At 39.5% G+C, this 16,274-nt stretch overlaps 1 protein-coding gene across 11 annotated transcripts in view; it reads left to right on the plus strand.

The window, feature by feature from the left end:
- Window positions 1-16,274, plus strand: part of RUNX2 (RUNX family transcription factor 2) — a 151,563-nt gene that overhangs the window by 72,131 nt on the left and 63,158 nt on the right. For all 11 annotated transcript variants that reach the window (XM_074861380.1, XM_074861381.1, XM_074861382.1 and 8 more), the window contains one exon: window positions 4,798-4,902. In XM_074861380.1, the coding sequence (XP_074717481.1) occupies window positions 4,798-4,902 (105 nt within the window). The remainder of the gene's footprint in view (window positions 1-4,797; window positions 4,903-16,274) is intronic.

Below are 16,274 nucleotides of genomic sequence, written 5' to 3' on the forward strand. Positions count from 1 at the left end.
CTTGTAGCTGCTTTCAAATTTCAGGTAATGATTGAAAGCATAGCTTGAAGGAAGCTGGCACTTCAGTTTTTCTGCAGGTTTGTTATATCAGTTGTTGATTCAACCTACATATTTTTTTCTTTATGTATTTGAAGTAATTACTCATTTTTTAAACTGGCTCTGCACAAGGCAAACCAAAGCAATAGAAGATGAACAGCTGTATTAGGAAATTACCAATAAAGCTAATTTTACAGTAATATATCTTTAGAAAGCAGTTGTAATTCATATTACAGAGGGAAAGAATATTTGTCCAAAAAAAAATTAAACATAAGAGAGAGGCCTAGATAGTCAAATCAGTCGGCACACTTTTACAACTGCTTTGTGAAAGTGTGTCCTTAAGTGTGGCTTACAGTGGCTATTTTTTATTTTAGTGACCTGGCCAACAATTCTCTTTATCATTTTATGACTTAAAAAGTATCAATAATACAAAATAACTTGAAAGACAGAGTAAGTATTGCAACAGTAATGCAATATAAATATGGAGTTCATTGCCCTTTTCAATACGGTGTTACCTATCTCTTCCATTTGTCTTGCTTTCTTTAAAAAAACCTGTCTGCTTTGTTATTCTGCTGATGGATTAGGTTTGAAAGTTCTCTGGCTCCATCACTACTGCTGCATTACAGTAAAAGTTCAGTACTGTATCAGTCTTTCAGCAGTGCTGAAAAAGAACTCAAATGTGATGTACTACCTCTGATCTGTGAATTTCATTTGAAACCTATGATATATACTTTTTATTAAAGCATAGGAAATGAAATAAAGGGCCTAAAGCCTCAGTAGATATGGCTACAGACACATACAAACACAAACCTCCTAAAACTTGGTTCCAGTAGTTTAATTTATATTTGTATCTTGCAGACTTGGAATAGACTTTTTCTCTGATCAATCTGGGTAGAATCTATGGAAAGCGATAGTGTACTTTTCAAACCCTCAACATATTTATTTAAGAGACTTCAAAGAAAAACAAAGGGTGTGCACTGTTTTACTATATTGGCTTTCTGAGTTTTGGCTACTTTCCCAAATAGCAATTTTTATATTTAAAAAAAAAAAAAAAAGGAAGAAAAAAGACAGACTTAACTGCTTGCAGACTTTTCACGCATGGAAGATGAAGAAAGCTTCTTTTGATGAAGTGTAATTATGTCCAAACAGAGCTGACCCCCTCCCCCTATATTTCTTATGATCTTAACGGAAGAAAGTAGGGCTTTTCCTTTGAAGCAGCCGGGACTCGGTGGAGGATCTGAAATGCTGCATTCTGCTGCCAGAGGCAGGATGGAGAAATTGGTCCAGACTTGTCTTCCAGACTTAGAACAGAGAGGGGGAGAGAGAGAGAGGCAGAGAAGGAGAAAGAGTTATCATTAATGATAGATTTTTAGAACTCTCTTAAAATAGCAGGAAAAGAAAGCAGTAGTTGCAAACAGAAGTGAGAAAGCTCCTTACATAGACAAATATCAGTAGATGCAGGTCTTGAAGTAGAACAGGAAAAATAAAGTAATAAAGAAATCATTTTTCGGTGGCGAGAAACTAATCCACACCTGTTCCTGACTTTAGATTTACATCTTTCTAAACAGCTCGCTCTTTGATCTCTGTATCTCTAAAGTTGATTGTGAAGTCTGAATCATCAACTTACCACTTCACCTCCTCTCCCACGTTTTTTCTTGCTTCCCATGGCTCAATGAAGAAACTTGATTTTTATAAATATTAATGTTGCTTGCCTGACAGAAGCTTCACGTTTTTGTTTGTATAATTTTTCTTAAATGCCTTTTCTGGATTCATAAGAATAAGTAACCGGGGTGCTTTATGTGAATGCAGAAGTTAGTTGTATGTGGTTTTCAGGCAGTAGCTCACTTTTACAAGCCCGATCCACAGTGCAGAGAGAGAAGAAAGAATTCCTGTCTTCAATAAGCAAAGGATCATAACCTTAATTTTGTTGTGTCCTGATACTTTAATCACATTAGCATCTAACTGAAAAAATATGCAACATGCACAAGCTGCTGAGCCTCCTTTCAGGCTAATTTCTGGGGTTTGCCTTGTGCTTCAGCATATGTCCATCTTGTCCTCCTGTGTCAGCTCAGCTCACATGTGTGAATAACAAAGAATGCACAGTTTAGACACACTGAAGGAATAGTGCCAGATGACTGCTTGACTGGGGAATTTAATAAAAGAGAACTACAATTAGTCTTTAGCTTCTAAAAGTGGATAGTTGAAATGACTAAGGGCAATAAAGAAAGGTGATAAAAAGTGCATTAAAGGATTTCGTAGCTGAGAAGGGATATCTGTGAAGTATCTGTGGAGGCATAAGCATCACTGGAACAGGGGACCTCAAAAATTTATTTTGTTCTTAATCCTGTAATATGTAAATCACCTTTTGAAAGCTCTGGAACCTGAGTGCAGTAGCAGGGCCACACAGCTTCCTGCAGTGGAGTGATGTATTCTTTACTGAGTGCGAGGGGGCTTCATCAGTGTTACTTCATTAATGCTTCAGTTTGGTAGAACACCAGTTAGGGAACAAAACCAGTTTCCCTTTCAAATTAGATGCTTAAGTGTTCAGTTTAGGCTGGCTGAGAGGTGACAGTTTAGAAATGCTCACAAGTGGGATTGAAACGTAGCTCTTCATATTAAGGAATGCATTTTTTCTGGCCACCGTATCCTGTTGAGATATTTAGTGTAGAAAATCTTGCAGTGCTTTTCTATAGAATGATTTTACAGGGTCTTACAAATAATATATTTTGTTGGGTTAATTTTTAGTTGTGATAGACTTTTATACTGATTTGGCATATAAATAACATTGGAAGGCCAAGTTTTTTATTCAAAGGTGTATGGAAAATCCCTTTAGTATCTCTGTTACCAATAATACTCTACTGATTTTATATGGGTAACTGTGAGCTGAATGTCATTATCATACAATTTAACAGAGCTTTTTGACATGATAAACTGGTGCTGAAGGAGGCCTTAAACCTGTCCCTGGCGAATTATATACATCCAAGCCATAGGCTGAATTCCTACTTGGAGAGGGATAAAAGGCACGGACCCTTTTCAGCCCTAAACAAGCGGGTGCGGAGGCACTCTGTGCTTCAGCAGGGCTGTTGCTGTATGTCTGAAGGCTGCCTATGTACACGCTGTACTCTGGCAGGACAGAGTTTACCTCTGGAGATGGCGGGTGGACAGGACTGAACAAAGGCTGCATACACCTAATTCTCCTCCTGTGATGATCACTCTCAAAAGATTTGAGACATAATCCATTTCCCAGTGAAACTGGGGAAAGCCACCCTCAGCCATGCATCTCCACTGCGACAGAATTCAGCCTCCTGAAATTTCTGCACCTTTGCCAGGGTCTTGACCTCCCCTCTAACCTCCATCTCTCGGAGAGGTGGGCACAGCTGGAGCACAGCTACACCTGGAAAATCATTTTACTCTAAATGGTAGTTATATTTCTTTAAAAAAAAATCCATGTCAAATTCTAGTTCGTGAAAAATATAGCCAAGACAGTTTGAAGTTGAACTCCTGATAATAAATGATGCGTGTCTCAGGCAAGTTTGGGGGATATACAACTTGGACCAGAAAGAAAGACCAATTACTAGATTTGACAGCCAAAGCTCTGTTCTGTATTATGCCTTATACATAAGCTGTTCTATATTAGGCTTGAAAAAACTACATTAAGTTTGTGCTGTTACCTATCATTTAAGATTTGTGTCTTGATTGAATACCTTCAGAGTTCAGCAAGAGGAAAAGCCCTAGCAACAAAAATGCACATATGCACACAAGGGGGGGCGGGGGGAAGAGTTTTAAGTGTCTGGTAAAGTAGCAGCTAAAATGAGCATGAAGGCCGAAGATTGCTGACTGTTTTATTGAGTCACTGTTGTACGCCCACCTTTTCCTGTCTTGAAACAGTTTTCAGTTTTGACTATCTGACATGACTAACCGTTGCATATCTAACAGATTACAACTGTCAGTGAGTCTCCCGAACGGGGGCCAGCGCCTTGTGAGAATGTGTGCTCAGACGCAGGCAGCTCCCTTTATTTATTTCTTTTTAACGTTTTCATTCAGCTAAAGGCTGTGGATGATCTTGTGCAATCTCTGCGTGCATTCAAACTTTGAAAAATAAAAAAAAAAATGCAGACGTGATAGCAATGTACGTGCACACAGCAGTTTCTCACCCTCACAGGAAAGTTGGGGGCTTTCTTAGTATTTCATAGAGGGAATATATGTAGAGGAAAAAAAGTGTTCCAGTAATAATGATATCATCATATTACCCCTGGCATATGAAGGACAGGAGACACTGATTCCCTGTTAAAATGACTCCCAGGAGGAAAATATTTTTTTTCCTCATCTTATTGTAGTCAAGTCAAACAAATGAAATGATAAAGCTGTGTGAAGTAAATAACATGTGGCCACATTCTGCTCTCTGTCACACAGCTGCAAAACTGGAGTAAATTTTTAAATTATCTAACTTGCTTTGGATTTACACCACTTTCAATACAGCAAAGAATTTGGCTTGTCTTCAGCAGTGAATCACTTTTGTTCTGTCATTGTATGATGACCCATTATTAAATAAGAAACATTTAGATTGTCAACACATGGACATATTCTTGACATAGAGTAAAACTGAAGGGGAGGAAAACTCCTATGGTCAGCTATGTTTTTAATTTTCACGATTGTGGTAACGACAGGGAATAATTTTAAACGTCTCTGATTCTTTACTGAACATGCATGTGACTGTTTTCATGTTGTAATCACTCATTCCTTGTTTTTTTCCCTTTGTAGGGAAGAGCTTTACTTTGACAATAACTGTCCTGACAAATCCCCCCCAAGTCGCTACATACCACAGAGCTATAAAGGTTACAGTAGATGGGCCAAGGGAGCCAAGAAGTGAGTATTATATTCTTATTTTTGCACTTACGTCTGCTTAATTTTGTTTAACAGAGACCCATAAATGAAATACATATCTTTGTCAAACATTGGTTCTTGCTCAGCAAAATATGTAAGCGCATGCTTAGTTTGGAGTCTATTGGACCACACACATACTTGCATTAAACACACACTTAAGTGCTTGGCTGAATTTGGGCAATCACAAACCTGATTCTCATTCACATCAAGGTCTTGATACATTATCTGCCAGTGTAAATGAGAACTAAACCCACTGTATTTATATATAATCTGATTTAGGCATAATAGATACAATCCTGCAACACGCTGAATTCCCTAAACTCCTGTGAGCTTCCAACTGAAGATGTTTAGAACAAAATAGGAGACTGATCTTTCAGGATCAGTCCTAGTGCAGAGAGAAAATATATAATAAAGTGCCTTTTTGTTTGCCCTTAAATTCTTTTGCCATCAGATAATTAATGCACCTGGTTAATCTCATCATACCTGAAATTGGTTTTCAGCTATGGACTCATCATAGACCCCTGGGGGCCAAAGAAAGATAAAAAAACAGTGTATCAACAGCATGGTCTTTGTTTGTTATTTGTGCACAGAAAGTCTTATTTTATTTAAATATAGTCCAGTAGATTTTCACTCAGCACATTTACGTCATAGCAGTGCACCTTCCTAACTTACTAAGAATCTTTTTGCAGTAATCACTGGCTGTATTTTTATGACAACTGTGTTTTGTCATGTTCTAGCAGTTTTATGGGGAGCACTTATTTTTAGATTCAGTCAAGTCTGGTTAATCTATCATGATTTATACAGCTGTCTCTCTGTCTAGCACATTTAGCTGGTAACCAGTCTCACATCATATGGGTATCACTGATGAGCCAGTTCTGGATTTTTTTCTTAATCTGACTGGAATGACTTTTTCTAAATTGATTGGATTAACCAGGTATAGCTGTATTTAAATTACATTTAGAGGTTAAGAATTATTTGATGAATAACCACATTAAAAAAATCACTGTAATAGAAGCATCTCAAATAATTATTTTGCCTTTGATCTGCACATACAAATGAGACCTTTAAAGAGTTTTCATGGAGTTTTGTTTAAAATACCACAAAGACAGAAGAAGTAGAAAGATGTAGACAGAATTCACGCAGTTAAGTGTATCTCATGCTAATACACACTGTGCTGTCACCTCCTCATACACGGAGAGACAGGACCTGAAATGCCTTCTGTAAGAACTGTCCAGGCTGTAGAGTTTCATCTTGACTAACAAATAAGAAAAAGCAAGTAGCTGTGGATAAATTTCATTATGTAGATACTTGTGTTGCTACCTGCTCACAGCTGAGGTGTCCGTCACTCACAGCTGACATGCCTGTCTGTCACAGCAAGGGGATTTTTGTTCTGTCTTCTCTCCCTAGCTGAATCAGTTCCCATTTTTAATCTTCACCTGCAGCTGGTGCTCCATGTAGCTGACCTGGAGACACTGGGCAAACTGCATTCATGGAGTAAAAACCAGGGAACAAGTTATGTATCATTTAGCCATTCCCATTTGGAGGCTGCTTCCATGTATGTATTGAGGCATCTGCAAAAGAGGAAATCTCCCAGCAGAAGACACAACTGCTGTGAAAGAGCAGAGTGGTTTGAAAATGATGCGGAGAATAGAGTGGACCACCCTGTGTAACACAGAAAGGGAACCTGCCTGCATTGGGACTAACCGTTTTGATGATCAGGGGATTAAAAGTGAGACTGTGTTCATATAACTTAATAAGATTTCCAAGTTCTGCTGGAGTTTAGACTTGAAAGGCCTCCGTACGTGATACTTGTCTGCTATTCTCATTGAATAGCAGAACCTAGGATTGCTCAGTAACTTAGTTCTTAGAGTCTACATAGAATTATTGTGTCTTTTTTCATCTTTTTTTTTTTTTTAGAAAGCCAAATTGAGCTTGAATGTCCATTTGAATTGTAATATTTTGGCTAAATACTTAGTGAAACTCTATTCTGAGGCCAGCTTGGTTCTGTGAGTTCTGTTATTGCAGTCTGATACTTTCAAGGCTTTCACACCTCCAGAATGACTAGTTATTAAACTTGAATTTTCAGGGAAAGAGTAGCTCCAGTGAGCTGTGGGAGTCTCACTGAAGTTCAGTTTCCTTCTGAGAGCCCCTGCACTCAGGTAGATTTATTGCTGTTTGGCAGTAATTGTTCAAGAAGTGTATCTGGCATTTATGTTGCATAAGGAAAATTAGGTGGTTGAGGGCAATAGAGAATTCAAGTCAATGAGCGGTTCTGATAGCAAATGTGTTTTTGTTAACAAATTGTGTATCGGCAAATAGTGCCCCTCTCTGCCAGGATCTGTATTTCACTTCAACATCTCAAGCATGTTATCCCAGTTTTCCTCTCTCTGGCAGCTCAACCAGAGCTGTCACATCACAAACAACTTTTTTCTTAATATACACATCTGGCGTTGGCAGTTGGACCAACTTCATAAGAGCACATGATCATCATTCATTACAAGATTAAAAAGTACCCCATGGCATCATTGATGTTTTTTAACTTTGATCTTTTGCAGTTGTGATTCATCTCAGTTATAAAACTTCCCTTTAAAGGAACACAACCGATGACTTATTAGAACCTTCATTCTAAGTAGCGTAAACATAAAATTATGCACATCTTTACAAAATGTCATTTACTTTGTTGCCAGCTTATCATTTTAAGACATGACATCATGCTTTAGATCGTGAATTTGTAAGGCTTGTTTATAGGCAAGGCACTCTGACCTTCTGTTGGCAAGTTGACTCGAGTGAACGAACGCTGCGTGCTTTCCAGCAGCAGTAGGAGCAGCAGCAATACCATGACAGATATCACAATCATTTAGAACCTGACTTTAAGAGTGCTGAACAGTCATGGCATGCAGTGACTCCAGTTGGTGTTTTGGATGCTCAGCACTTCAGGAAGTCAGGTTCTTAAATGTAAGTGCCATTTAGTCATATTAAGCATATGCTTGTAGAAGCTTGCTACCTTGCCTCGGTTATTTTTAAATATTTTAATAGAGACAGTGATGTCAGGTTGCTTTGTTAGGAAAACCTGCCCATTTCTATATGAGAAAAGGTCTTCTGATGATTTTTTCCTTGGAAAAGATTTATTTATTTATAATTATCTGTTTCAGACTATCTAGATTACAGTCCAGGGACTTCTACTGTGCACAGTCTTTGTGCTGTATTGAGACAGTGCACTGCACTCCGCGTGATGGAGTCTAGAGAAGGGGTTGTATAAGATCTTTGGGAATCATTGGGAAATCTTGCAGATATTTTTCTCTTCTCATATCCAGGATAAAACCTCTGCCATATGCACATCTTAGCCAGCAGAGCTGTCTTCCAGCTGGGAGGGCTGAAAGAAGTTTTCTGGGGAAATAAGTTGTCATGAGGTCATAACTGACCGACAGATAGCAAGAGATCGCTGTAAAGTATTTAAAAGAAGAAAAAAACAGAACAAAAAACTCCCAAACCCTTACTTAAGGCGCCTTTTAATGCCTTTGCCTTACCTCATTACAAATGCAGTCATAACGATTTGCCCTTCCATAGTGGTACCTTTCGAATAGGAAACGTGTTCTCCTTTCTGGCTGCTTTTGGTAGAAACCCAGTCAGGAGGGAAATCATGAGGAAGGAGAAGTCTATATATTTTTATATTTTGCCTGGCTTCCAAAGACTTCAGTTCATCTCTAATTAAAGGTGGTTTCTAAAGTTACCGAACACAATTTTCTTTATCAGCGTGAATGGAAAAGTAGTTCTGAGGTTTGAACTGAAGTGTTTCAGTAGGCAAAAACTGCTCTATTTCATTCAGCTCCCGAATATTTCTCTGCCACTGCAGCTTGCAAGGTGCACACGTGATGAAAGGTATGAGCAAACATCGCCTTTTTGTCTGTGCACGCTGCAGAAGCCAGCGAAAGCCAGCGAGAGCTTCTGCTCAGCCTTTGTATTAACCGTTTGGCCAACCCAGCTTATAAAACGCAGATAAGTGATTAAGATTTTTGAGATTCCTCAACTTAAAACCTTAACAGTTTTTAGGAAGTTCTCCCTCTTTTCTTTCAAAGGCGGAGGGTGGAGGGATAAGTCTGGGGCTAGTGGAATGTGCTTTGGAGTAGAACAGCTTTAAATCTTTCACTTTGTTTTTTTTTTTTTTAATTTTTTTTCTTTTTTTCTTTTTTTCTTTTTTTTCTTTTTTTTTTTTTTTGTTGACTGCCTGTCAGGAGCTGGGCTGGTGGCCAAGCAGGAAATGACACATCGAGAGGCATTTGTGTTGTGCAACATTTTGTGGAACTGATGCAAGGATACATTGTCTGTTTACGCATTCCTCTGCTAACAGCCTGCATGGCAGTAATTTTATTCAGGGACACATGGCATGCTACAGCAAGGAGCTAGATCCTTAACATCTCTTTATGCAGAATTATCACAGCAGTTAAAACACGCTGTGTGTCCCCCATTTAGAATATTCTCTGGCTTGCCTTCAAAAACCACTGTACCAGCCCCCCTTCCTTCCCAAGAATATATTGATTTGACTGTGTTTTTTTGTATTGTGGTAAATTGGGGCAGTGCAGAGAGAGACAGTTTGCAGAACAAGAGGAAATTTCACAGGCAGGTCCTACTTTGTGCATCTAACTCAGACTGTGAACGTAGCATCACAGTTTTTTCAAGTGATGCGTTGCAGACATTGAACACGGAAGTTTGCATCTGCATACGCTTTGGCACAGGAAGGTTTTTAATTAAAGTCAATGCTGAATACCCTGAGATACAATGAACGAGTCCTGGGTTTTCATCCAAACCAAAGTTAGAAAATCTGTGACTCGCACTGGTGTCTTTCAGTGACAAATCTCTACTGGGATCGGCTGGGTTATTCCAGATTTCTCCCAGCGTAAGTGGGAGCAGAGGAAGGCAGAGTGGGCGGTGTGGCGGTTTGCAAATGACTTTGTAAAGCTTAATGTTTGCATTATAATGCCCCTTTGTAAGAAATGAGGAAAAATGTTATTACACAGCCAAAGAAATGTTCAGTGTGGCTATGCTATGGGTTTTAGGTTCTTTTCTGTGACTATCGTTAGCATACTTGAGCATGACCACAGTCCACTTACAGTCAGGGACCTGACCTGCTGTACTCTGGTCCCCAGCAAGGAGTTGTAGTGTTTCTGATTTCAGTGGTACACCAGGTCCTTCCTGCAGTGTAAAATGCAAGACATGATAGTTTCACTCACTATCATTTGCTGCAAATGTGTAATTTCACAAAACCATACTAGTTGGGGACTGGAGTTCCTGAGCGTTCCCAGAGGCTGTAAGAAACTGATGGGATGATTCAAGTGTTCCTCGTCAAAGGTAACAGACATTATATATCGCAGTGGTTTAGATTTACGTTTGAGGTGGGTGTGTAACCCACAGAGCAGGGCTTCTTACAGTTACCCCAACCACGACGCATGCCTCTGGAACAAGGTGCCAGGAGGCTCTCGGGGGTGGTAGCTGCATCCCAAGGACCAGCCAGTTCTTGTTTTTTCCACTGTGGCTAGAGAGGGGCTGGTGCATGAAAACCCACTGTCTGAGGAATAGACGATGAGACTAAAAATAATTTCTTTTCCAGTGATCATAACTTCTATCTGCTGGTGTAGTGCGTAGGGTAAGATGAAAGCGAAACCTACTTAGTTCACTCATGGCTTGAATTCATATGCTGCAGTTCTGAAATCTATGTGACACTGGCTGGCTTTCTCCATAGGAGGACATTGTTCCCCAGGGAGGTGACAGTGACCATGTATTCACTGTTAGGATGAGAGGGAAAAGTCCTTAAGAAGATAACATAGAAGAAATGTGCAAGTCTGAGCATCAAACCATTCCCTAAGATGTCCTCACCAATAGTAGTGCAGTCTCAGTTTGTATTTGTCAACAGAGCAGGTTGTTTCTGTCCCATTGTAGAGGGAACACTGCTTCCAAACAGCCTATTCCTAGTAAGTTTGGCATGTAAAATGACCATCATGGTGTTTGTTTGATAATGCAGCTATTGCTGTTTGTCTTCAAAATGACTCTCCAAGCCACAGACAAAATCATGGCCCTCTGCATAGTTGTGCTGCGCAGTCGTATGATAAGAGAGATTTGCCCTGAATAGCTTACTGTCTCCATTAAAAATACAGATGGGAAGAGGGCTTATAATTAAACAAATTAATTCAGTGGTGGAAGTGAGTTTATTCTGTATCTCCGTACAGCACAACTGCAAGGAAAGGAAAAGTGAAAGCCATGTTTATGACTTTGTGACTCTACTCCATGTAGGTACTATGGAGGAAGATGGTATGAAAAAAGGCGTTAGAGTAGCTTTTCCCCGATCATTTTGTTCCATACTTTCCTCCCAAGAGAACTCTTGTACATCTTCACATTTTAAATGCATTTAGCTTGTTGCTACTCACATCAGCATCTTTTTCTCACACTTCAGTGTAGCACCTCTTATACCTCTCCCTCCACTTTCCAAAGTGGGTTGGGATGTAGGGAACAGGGCAAATATGTTTGGGACATGCTGCATCAGAGTAGTGTAAGTAGAGTACTTACATAGTTCTTCAGTCCCAAATTTCAAATCTATCTCAAATTCCTTTATAAGGTTTTTATAACATTTATTTTTATTCTCCATATAAAGTTCATTCTCCACTGAAACATGGTCATTCCAGACGTGAAACACAGATGCTGATTTAACCAGACAAGGAATGCAGAAGAGGAAATGAGGAAGAATATCATACTTAATTGAAACTTCAGGGGAAGAAACTTAGTAATGATCTCATGCTGCAGTATGTTTGGGATGCCGGAAACCTTACTGTTATGAAGAACTGGGTTTCTTAATGCATGTGTCTGCTCAGATCCCCTGTTACATATCTCGTCTACAGTAGATCAGCTTACTCAGCACAATAGTGGCTCACTGTTGACTGAAGGTGGCTTTAAGCTCTTCAAAAATTAGACATGTAGGGTAGGTTTCCTCTGAAGTGAATGAAGAGACACAGGCACTTGCAGAGAGTGATTCATCCCACCTATCTTAGTGCCTATCTTAGAGAGCAATGAACTGCCCTTTAGAGCTATCCATCCCTTTCCACTGATTATAAATGGAGGCTAGATGACTAGCCTAGACTAGGCACCCTGTTTTTGAGATGAGATTATGAGATATTATAGTCCTACAGTGTACCTAATGACTGCTGTGAAATTCAGACAACCTGAGTTGGCTTTAAAGCAGGTAGCTCAGGTCGCGATAGCAGTACAGTCACAGATAACAAGGAGCTCAGCATGGGTTAACCAACTGTTTGCCCAGCTGCTTGGGTGGATGTTTTGTCTTCTGTTGAGCTGTGAACAGTCCATGCCACATTTCTGACAATGTAAGAAATGGTTTAAAGCTGACTTTGAGGTGCCTATATAGCTGCCATAATGAGTGCAATACACACAGACCTTAAAAAGTGATGCTATCTACTAGGGCATCATTATCAGCTCTTGCAAGGTTTTGGTAGTCAAGTACTGCTCTGGTCCTACTCAGCTTGTCTTGTGTGAACTGCTGAGATTAAAACTCAAGTTATTTAGCTGTAGGCATAGTATTCAATAAGATTCTCACACTAACTGAGATATTGCAGCTGCATGAGAGACAATGTAAAGGTGATAATACACTTTATAGGTGTTACCTAAAGGTGAAGAATATTGAGGAACACATTTAGTGATTTTCCTGACACTGGGAAATACTCCATGTTTCCAATGTTCCTGCTTCACATCAGAACATGTTAATTGTTCCTTCCTTATCCAAACTTAACATTCTGCCCATTCTCCTTTGGTTCTGAGATGTAATCTTTCCCACATCATGGGAAGGCAAACCCTTTTACCTGATTATTGCCAGCGTGAATGTTTGTTGCTTCCATCACTCTTCAAACTCTTGTACCTGCATTTTGTGAACTTTACTCCCACTTCATAACACCCTGCTTCTTTAGTAACCCTGCTAATTTAAATTCAGGATGCCAAACAGGTATTAATCAGGGTGCTTACGACTGTAGAATCTGCTTCCTGCCTGTCTGTAATCCATGTGAGTAATGTCAATTAGTTGTCTGCTTCCTTAAATCTTCATACACTTTCTCATTCTTGCATTCCTGCAGTAGTAGACATGGTCTTAAATGTCACGTGCAGTCAGAGGCACTTGACAGTGTTTTGTTTCATTGCATTTACAGCTCAACAGGAAAATCATCACCTCCACAAGCACCACAAAAGTGTGCTGTGCAAGAAATGGATGAGTCCAGCTCTTGCATCTGTAGTTTAATTTGCTAGAAACAGGGCTCTAGCTCATTATATTCCAGACTATCGCTTCACATGTCGTGAGACAGGTAGACAATGATATACTGCAGTTGCACATCGGTGCGTCATCTTCTTGGAAAGGAGTAGGCACTTGCAGGCACTAATGTAGAACCAGGTATGTGTTTGTTTACATATGGTAAATCCTAGATTAGATTTGTAAAAAAGACCAATTTTAACTGGTTGTATTAAAAGGGATCAGAAATCCAGAGATTACTCATCAAAAAGGGATGGTGTGATTATTTGTTGTATTTTGAAAATTTAGACCTGTGTAGTACAGAACGTGGGAAAGAATAGAGACCTGGAAATACAATACACAGTCACTGTGTGGTACAAACCACGGGTTAGGAGTATGGAGGGTATTATACATGGAATACATTTTTTTTTTTTTTTGGCAGGTGTACATATGGAGTTAAGGACCCACATTCAGATTCTTAGACAACAAAATACTTCAGTTAATTCAATTTATATAGTGAATTTATCAAGCACTGTAGACATATGATGTGCAATAGAATTGTTTCCAGGTTTCTAGAATACCAATTAAATTAAGAATAATTCATTTTTCATTCCTTGGGTCTCTTATCACCATAAACTCTAGATTTGTGGAACATACTTTTTGCTTTCACACTGGACACTCTTTGGCTTTGATAATCTGGGTTATGGGTCCACTCCCACTTCTGGTCTTTTTTGATGTCTTTGAACAGTTGTTTGTTAAACCAGTGCTATAATAAAATTACCACCTCTGTGGACAGAAGTGTTGACTACAGCAGAGGGCTTAGTGATTGAGCTGTGAATGTAAATTATTCAGTGTTTTAATTCATCAGCTAAGCAGTCAAAATGAAAATCCTTTTTGTAAAGGGACATGTGGGTAAAATTTTCAGAGACGCGGGGTGGATTGACTCTCCTTAACTGTAGTTGCCTAAAAGCCAGATACGGTGTCTCAGCGAGTCATCTCCGGCCCACTGCGGTCAAGAGAAATGTGTGTATGTGTTAGAAGCTGGTTTATCCCACTCTTAAGTATCTACAAGTCTCAGTGTGCCTTTCTCTAGAGGTGTGTGGAGGTGAACCCTGACTGCAGAGGGAGCGTGGAGCAGCATGGACCACAGCGCTGGCGCTCAGTGCCGTGCAGATACCTGCATCGGCTTCAAACAAGCTACCTGGCTTACTGGCAACTGTAGCAGCATGCAGCTTTGAAATGCTTCTTTATACTCCTTTTTATTGTTCTTTAAACCTTTTAAAAGGGAGCTTTAGTGCCTGGTTTTTCAAAAGCCACATTGAAGGGCTGCTGTCTGAAGTTTGTCACGATTTAGGATGTTGGTGAACCCCACCTCGTTAGACATAAATAGCCAGTGTGTGACCTTTTATGTTTTCCTCTTCAGTGCCTGCTTGGTTGAAACTCTCAGGTACTCAGTGCAGTGCATCCTGCTTTAAAATATCTTTCTCTATGCTGATGTGCTTGTTACTGTTCCTCTCCCAAAGGCTGTGGCCCCTATAGCTCAGCAGTTGTCTGGCTTTCATACGTGATCCTCATCAGCTTCACGGCAAAGTCAGACAGTTTAATTAGCCTTTATCTTTTGCTTTGGAAGAGTGAGCCCAGGGTATGCCTATTAGTGCTGTGAAGAGGTCTCACTCGTTGGTTGTGGTATGACACACAGTCATAAGCATCCCTGAGATTTAGGACAGCAGAATTACAGCACATGAAGGGTACTCAGACTCGGTGTTTAGGTAGGGTTTGTGCTTTGCATGTATACAGACTTACCGATCTATGTTATTAGTTTCACTCTTCTTGATCTTTGCTATTTCTGAAAGATGGCAACAAAAGAGAAACCTGATAGCAGCTGGCTTGTAGAGATAGTCTTTATTATAGACAGGAGAGAGTAGTAAGGACTTGGTGCTCTCAAAATCCAGATAACAGTGACTGTTCTTTAGACCCAGCTCAAGGATGAAGGAAGCTCTCAGGGAAGTGTGTTTATTTCTGTTTGGGTTGCAAAGCAAACACCTCACTAACTATACATGCCATGCAACATTAAGAATTAAAATGAGAATTATTTTTCTCTGGTGACTTGATGTAAAAGGGGACAAACAGTAGATTTAAGGTATGTAACAAGGGGATACTTACACATCAGATAAATAATAACTTGTTGACAAAAAAGAAATAGATCTTTTTTGATTAAAGGGCAGATACTTCTAGCTCTAAGTCTCACTTTATGCATATGCTACAGACAAAAATTACAGTAGGAAAAGTCCATGTCTGAGCCCTCAGAATTGGGACATGCCAAGATTACGGTTATCAGTGCAGCTTTAATTCATGTCTGGTGTGTGTGTGTGTGACAAAACAGTCCTTTGCTGTAAGAGCATGTCGTGGTTTATCTATAGAACAGTAATGTGCTGTGGGATGGAGCATGCCTACTCTTATTTTTTAGAGATCTAATGATATATAGTGCTTTATATGTTCAAAATGTTGTTCTCAGGTTGAGTTAATGGTGAATGGTCAGTGCTTCTGAAGAACAGATCTGAAGGTCTCATACCAGGCACTCAGAAAAGCATGAACACACATGAATATGAACTGTGAACGCTGTTTTAAGCAACTTAGCTATTGTCACAACAAAAAAAGTGTGTGGCAGGAGCATAAAACCTGCGGGCCAGCAATCAGCTACCTTTGCCAAGCTGTAATCAAAACTTTTAGCTGATAAAATCTAAGGAATTTTCATTCTATGAAATTTTATTTTTCAAAGTTTTATAATTTTACCAAATCTGGATGAATTACCATGGAGATTCTGAAAAAAAAAAAAAAAAAAAAAACAACCACCCAGAGTCAAACTACCGAGCCAAGTTTCAAATCTCCACTCCAAAATACAGTGACAAAAAAGCTCCTTCAGGAAAAGATTGCCAAAAATGTTTTTCGAGGTGCTACGTTTTCCCTGAGCTAACTCATTTCCAGGAATGTCTGAGCCATTTTGGTTGAAATTGAAGAAGTGTGTTCCTTACTCATGCAAGAAAAAAATGGAATGCAAACAGTCAAAGTTCAGTGAAGT

Source organism: Strix uralensis, chromosome 3, assembly GCF_047716275.1.
Source record: "Strix uralensis isolate ZFMK-TIS-50842 chromosome 3, bStrUra1, whole genome shotgun sequence".
Lineage (NCBI taxonomy): Eukaryota > Metazoa > Chordata > Aves > Strigiformes > Strigidae > Strix > Strix uralensis.